The sequence below is a fragment of the Scedosporium apiospermum genome, assembly GCF_000732125.1.
Source record: "Scedosporium apiospermum strain IHEM 14462 chromosome Unknown SEQ_SAPIO_0086, whole genome shotgun sequence".
Taxonomy (NCBI): domain Eukaryota; kingdom Fungi; phylum Ascomycota; class Sordariomycetes; order Microascales; family Microascaceae; genus Scedosporium; species Scedosporium apiospermum.
This window is the reverse complement of record NW_015971787.1, coordinates 1545807-1551991: the sequence shown is the minus strand read 5'-3', so window position 1 is coordinate 1551991 and position 6185 is coordinate 1545807. Positions and strand designations below refer to the sequence as shown.

Here is a 6185-nt window from a genome sequence, read left to right as displayed (position 1 = left end):
CCACCCCCCCGATTTTATTCCCAACTCTGAGAGAGAGTTCAAACTCTGTTCCCACTTTCCGTGACGTAAGTCGTCGTTCGTGTGTCGTCGTCGTCGTCGTCCATGTCGTACCAGAAACCCCGATGTTGGCTCGAACAACCCACACCCCATCCAACAAACATCCAACAAGAACAAATCGTTCGAAATCTATCCCCTGGTCCTTTTTACGAGTTCCCCATATCCCCTTCATGCACACGCGGTCGGATTTCCCGCCCTTCTCTCGCGCCCTTTACCCCCGTCTCGGCCCTCCCGTCCTTCTGTTCTCTCCCCACGATATGTTCTATGCGTTCGATCGGAGGAGCATGCGTGTGCTTGTGCGCATGCGTGTGACCCCATAACGAACCTCCCCCTAGAGCCGGCTTTTTTTCTTCGTCGCGGGTTATATCCTGTTGGTGATTTTCCAATAAAATGAAACAATAATGGAGAGAACTACCTGTGTATTCTATCGTATTTTGGTTGCTCTTCTTCCTCTCCTCCTGCATCAATTGCGCCGGCGGGGCCCCTGCCTCCTCTTTCCTGCAAGGGTACTTTGTCTCCCGTCCCGTTCTCGGGAGGAATAATGTTATTATCGTAGGCCCTGGATAATAGGATGTTTGTCGTCCCAGGGTCGTTGCGGGTCTTTTCTCTCCGCAAATATTATTTCTGTACAGCCAATGCGAGGCATGCAACTTCCTTTTTCTGCCTCTCGCCTTTGTCTGGATCCGCCATTGGCGAGGTTTGACGATGCCGGAGTTTCCAGATGCCTGCCGTCTTGCAGCGGATTTTTCCCTCCTTCCTTTTCTTGCCGTTCTTCTTCCTTTTTTTGGTGCCTGGCCCATCTTTGTTAGTTCAGGCCCCTCCGTCCCTACTAGGCTTTCTGTAAGATCTTAGTGTAGACTGGGGCCTCGGGCCTGGATTCGTTTCGTGTTCCGCCCGCTCCAGTCCGTTTCGGGCTAGGATACGCGTGACCAGATGCGCTGTGCTGGAACAAGTTTCCCAGATCTCTGGTTTTAGAGCTAAGACTGGTGAAGAACGAAAAAGAATGAACACTATCCCGTTTTACCCACGCTTAGAAATTACCAACATAATCCCCCTCGCCGACCTTGTTTAGAAATGAGACGACATCCTATGCCCACTTGCAGCATCTCTGGCATTACCAAGAATTCTTTTAGCCGTCGTCCTGTCCAAGAAAGAGCCCACGTGCTCTAATACCACTTCTGGCGAACAAAACCTCAGCAGGGGTGTGTGGGGTGTTCCAAAATTCGAGCTGCAGGCGACGAGAGACAAAAATGTGACAGAAATTATAAAGTAGTACTCGTACAGGGACGGGTTGTGATTTGACATACGAAGTATACAAGTACTATGGGTAGGACGGACATGGGGGGCGTCTGTATGTGTGTGTGTGTGTGTGTGTCACGGCTCATGCACAATGAGTTTACTTGGTCGACTAGTACTAGTCCCTCCCCACACCGAAACCGGCACTAGTCCCCTTTCAAACTAATCCCCAGTCCAAAGAGAAACATGTCAAACATGGAAGACAAAAGTATCGGCGGAGTACTTGGCTAATTTCGCCCAATGTTATCGCCAACATATCTGTCGACACCTGGATGGCGGAACTTAGGATCGATGCTCCGCCTTAACCACAGGGATGAGGAATGGCAAGGTCAGGAATACTAGAGGCCCGATCGCTTATCGCCCATGGCCCGAGTGTGGCGCAATCCCAGAATCGGAAAATTGGCGCGAAGAAAACAGAAGGTTGGAAGGCTGGCCAGTCAACTGTCCCCGATCGACATGGCGTTCAACAACCATCGTCCATCTCACTCTCTTCGATACACGATTTTCTGAATAGATTCATCTTTACTCTTTTTTTTTCCTTCCTTCCTATCGCTCGGAAATTCCATCCGGAACTAGATACAATAACCGGTTTCCTTTACCCTGTTGCCGAGGGCACACTCAGCTCTACCTAGCTCGGCTCTCACTAGAATCTAGGCTGGTATGTAAGGGAGGGGGACGCGGGAAAGGTAAGATAAGGAAAGATGACATGTAGATAGATCAATTGATAAATTTAGCAGGCACAAAAACGGTGAATACACACCCGGGATGTACCTATGCATGGAAATCCCACTTCTCCAGTGAAGCTACTCCTCGTCGACGCGAGAGACTCGAGAGACTGTGCTGATTGTTGGCTATACTGGAGCCATGTGATGGGGCCCTTCCTCGGAGAGTGGTGCGAATGACTGTTTTTCTCCTCCGTACGTTCTCATCGGCGTGCGGGGAAGGCAATCTTCAACGAATTTGAGCTTAGCGCCCTCGTTCTCTTGGTAGGTTTACTGATCTCTCTCGGCCGGGAGCCTCGGCCGTGGAGGAACTCCGATATCACGGAAATGGAGATGGGCATAAATATCTTGATTACATGGGAATAATGTCTGGGGCCCATATCGCCCTCCCCAGGAGTAGCCACCGAAGAGTCCAGTATAACGAGGCAGGCAGGCGTGTTTCATTATTCTTAGCTAGGCGATCCCTTGTGCTAGCCTTGCCATACTAGGCCATTAGAATCATCACATAGCTGTTTCCGTTTTCTTCCCACGGCTTATATGACAGATAATCAAGTTGGGTTTGCTCTACTCTCACACATTGGACATATGCGTCCCTTTCGTGAAACAGCAAGCCATGTCTACCACGGTAGCAAGAACCTTCTTATGCGTCTTGGAACTGGAATTCCACATGCTCTTGACGTTTCCGAATCTAGTGGACACTCCTTCCTCATAATTCTCGCAGGCCTCAGCAGAACGTCTCCTAACCCAACAGGAAGGCGAAGAAGCCGACTCTCTTACAGACTCTCCATGAGGATTGGCTCGTCTCCCGTCAATCCTGCCTCCTTCAATCTTTCAGCCCTTATCTCCAGGTAAGCCGCGTATTCAGCCTTTGGAACTTTCCCCTCCGCATCTTCCCATATCTCATACCGAACCGCCTCCCACACTTCTAACTGCTCCCTAAAGTTCTTATTCGGCTTTATCCGCCGCTTCTCCTTCACAAAGTCCAAGGCCTCATCCACACTCCAATTATAAGTCCTCATAAGGTAAGCGATCAAGCCGGTGGCAGACCTCGACACACCCTTGTAGCAATGGACAAGCACGTTAGAAACGCCAAAAGACTCCCTATTCAAGTGGCCGTGGATGAAGTCGCAGATATTCGCCATCTCAGGCAAAAGGTCGTGCGTCATGCTGTCCTTGCAGGGGATGAAGAGATGATTGCCCTCGTTGATGATGTTCTTGTACCATCCCGCTCCCCATTGAGCATACCGGTAATCCAGAATCGATACCACGGCGGTGATGTTGTTCTCCCGAAGAACATTACCTCGATGAGAACTTACGCAGTCGCCGAGATAAAGGCCTTCTTTGATCTTGGAAAGGGGCGGGTTTCTGTTCACTTTTGACTGAGCGGAGGCGGAATAGAATAAAGGAGATCGGGACAAAGGTATGCATTCTTGGACCTCTGTGGATGGCGGGTTTTCCTGGGATTCTTCCGGTGCGTTGGAGACTTGAGGCGCTGGATGATTCTCTTTCGATCCTGGCTCCATCATAGCTGTATAGAGTAGAACCGGAGGTGTTGTATTGAATGATGAAGATGATACCTTGAGCCTTCAAGGGCTGAATGATAGGCACCCGTCTGGTATTGTGAAGGCGTCGTGTGAGAGTTTAGTCGTAGTCGCGGTTGTGAGAGGGGTAAGAAACAAGGTTGTTCCAACACGCCAAACAGTTGGAGATGGGCTTTATATTAAGACGTCGTTACACATACTCACCGAATCATCCTTCACTGGGCTGAATCACGGAATCGTGTAGATGCCCAATTCGTTGTTTTTGCATATGATTTCTTTCTTTTCTCACTTTTTTTTCCTTTCCTCTCTTTTTTTCTTCTTTTCGTTTCGCACCCTTTCCCTCCTCTTCCTTCGGGAGAGGAAAATAAAGCGACCCCATGCATTGTACCCCGCGGTATTGTCCAATTTGACACTTGTCAGACCTTGGTTTGTAGTCTCGGGAGTTTTGGGTGTGACAATATCGTCGCCTTTGCCAGTCGACATACGCATCCTCAAGCCTCTGACCCATACCGACTAGCATATTATATCTTTCGATGATGCTGCAATCTATGGGGCATGCGGTCTCCCAGCAAGTATGTAAGGGCTAAGGATGGGGATGGGAGTCAATATCACGAGCCTATAATATAAACGATCGAGGTCAGTGGGCCGCAAAATTCTTCTCTTCTCAACTGTCGGTCCTTTGTCTTTTACTGTTTCCTTCGGGGGAAGAGGTGAGGTCGGCTGAGGTCCGATCTTACTTTCGGTGTGCAGAGATCTGAGATCTACATCGGGAGCCGGGTCAAAGTGTGTGGGGTGAGGCGGCACTTCCCTTCTTTCCCTTCTTGGATTAGTTGTTGCGGTATAATGAAAATAGTCGGTATGTAATGAGTTCCACAACATTCTCCGCTACAAGTTCAAAGTACCCGGTAGCAACGCGGCAAACTCCGTTCATTTGTCACCCTGAACCTACTGAAACTTCCCCAGTTCACATCAACTGGCCGCACATGTTGTGCCGAGTTGTAGGATCATTGGTCATTTACGTGGATGTCCTCACAGGACACCACGGTCCAGTGGTCACGGTGTGTTAGAACACTTAGAACACAGAAAGCGTCATACTACCGTATCGGCTAAGGCGGAGCTGTCCATTCTACCGACTAGCGTCATCGATGTCGGCCTCGAGGGCAGACACCTAACGAGCCTTCACATCTCGGAACCTGGAGAGAGGGGGAGGTACCTGACACTGAGCTACCGTTGGGGCGAAGGTAACGACGCCGCGATGACTACGGTGCACAATATTGCAGCTCGGACGGAGTGGGGTGGTGAGCTTCATGGTGGGATTTGTTGAGGGATCTGCGTTTATAGGACCTGTGCTGCCGGCTCTGTTGGCGGACGGAGGAGGACCTGAGAGGGCACCATTGGTGAGGGCGGAAGACATTTGTGCTTGGCGGTAGGTGGAATGGATGTGGTTGAGGTTTTGGAGCCTCTGTACATTCTGCTCGCACACCCTGTCTCCAGCTCAGCAACCATGGCTGGCAGCCAGAATCTAGGCTCCTGAAGGTTCATATAACTCCATTTTAACTGTGCTACAAGGCTCATGAAGGACTTCAAGTTCTCCAAGGCAGCGCAGTTCATTGGAGCAGCAATGAAAGAAAAGCACACTATCATCGAGAAGTGGCCGTTCAGATTGAAGCTCGAGCTGGTCAGCCCGGAGCCCAGGAGGAGTTTGACCGGCTGCTGGGTGGGGGGTTGCCAGGCAAGGAGCGTTACGTGGAGTGGATCGTCTCTAATCGCAACCGGACTGAAATTGAGGAGCGGCTAGGCCTGGCCGCAAAAGCACCCTTATCCCGAAGCCAGCTCTTGCTAGGACTTTCCGGCACAATGCATAACTTAATTCCTGCTCAATTAACTGGGGCTCTAAGTGGCGATTCCTGTACCTCTGTCCTTCAACTTTTTTTTCGACTTTTTTCGACCTTCGTCTATTCCAACACACAGTCGTGGCAGCCGCTGGAGAGCCTCTCCCTCCCTCCTCTCGGTACCTCTCTCTACCTTCTCTACCTTCTCTACCTCTCTCTCCGCCTCCATCATGCCACTCTCACGACTCGACCTCCCCTATTACATCTTCGGCGTGGTTGAGCCAACTTTACAAATCCTTGGTTTTGTCGTCGGCTCCTTCGCCCCGCAATACTTTGCCCTCACCCAGGCGCCGTTGTTAATCTCGCATAGCCTACTACCATCCGAGAAGATTCTCTCATATCAGCTGGGCTTCGGGTCTACGACCAAGCGCCGCACAGCGCGGCACAGCGCGGTACACGCTATACTCTCCGTCGTGATCAAGGATGGAGATGACCTGGCGGCCATCCACAAGACGAGGATGGCCGAATTAGGCAGAAGCGTGTCTGCGCCGTTGCAAGTTGTGATTGATGACTCTGTACGTCTCCTCAAGGACTACATACAGGCAGAGTGCCCACCAACGTTTGTCGCCAGTAGGCTCTAACATCTCTAGGCCGGATCGGCTGACGTCACCGTTTACTCCATAGTCCCTACGGAGGCCGCCTACCGTCGCAATGTTCTAGGGCAGATAACCTCAATT

General features: G+C 50.8%; 1 protein-coding gene and 1 pseudogene across 1 annotated transcript; one reads left to right on the top strand and one right to left on the bottom strand.

Annotated features, from left to right (window-relative positions):
- Positions 1–2848: 2848 nt before the first annotated feature.
- Positions 2849–3601, bottom strand: SAPIO_CDS2660 (annotated as a pseudogene; the record flags this gene model as incomplete).
- A 2077-nt stretch (positions 3602–5678) lies between these two features.
- SAPIO_CDS2659 (uncharacterized protein) lies at positions 5679–6168 on the top strand (the record flags this gene model as incomplete). The annotated part of the gene is made up of 2 exons (XM_016785623.1): positions 5679–6023; positions 6133–6168. The coding sequence occupies 2 exons, from the start codon at positions 5679–5681 to the stop codon at positions 6166–6168; spliced, it is 381 nt and encodes a 126-aa protein (XP_016644999.1).
- Between the last annotated feature and the right edge of the window lie 17 nt (positions 6169–6185).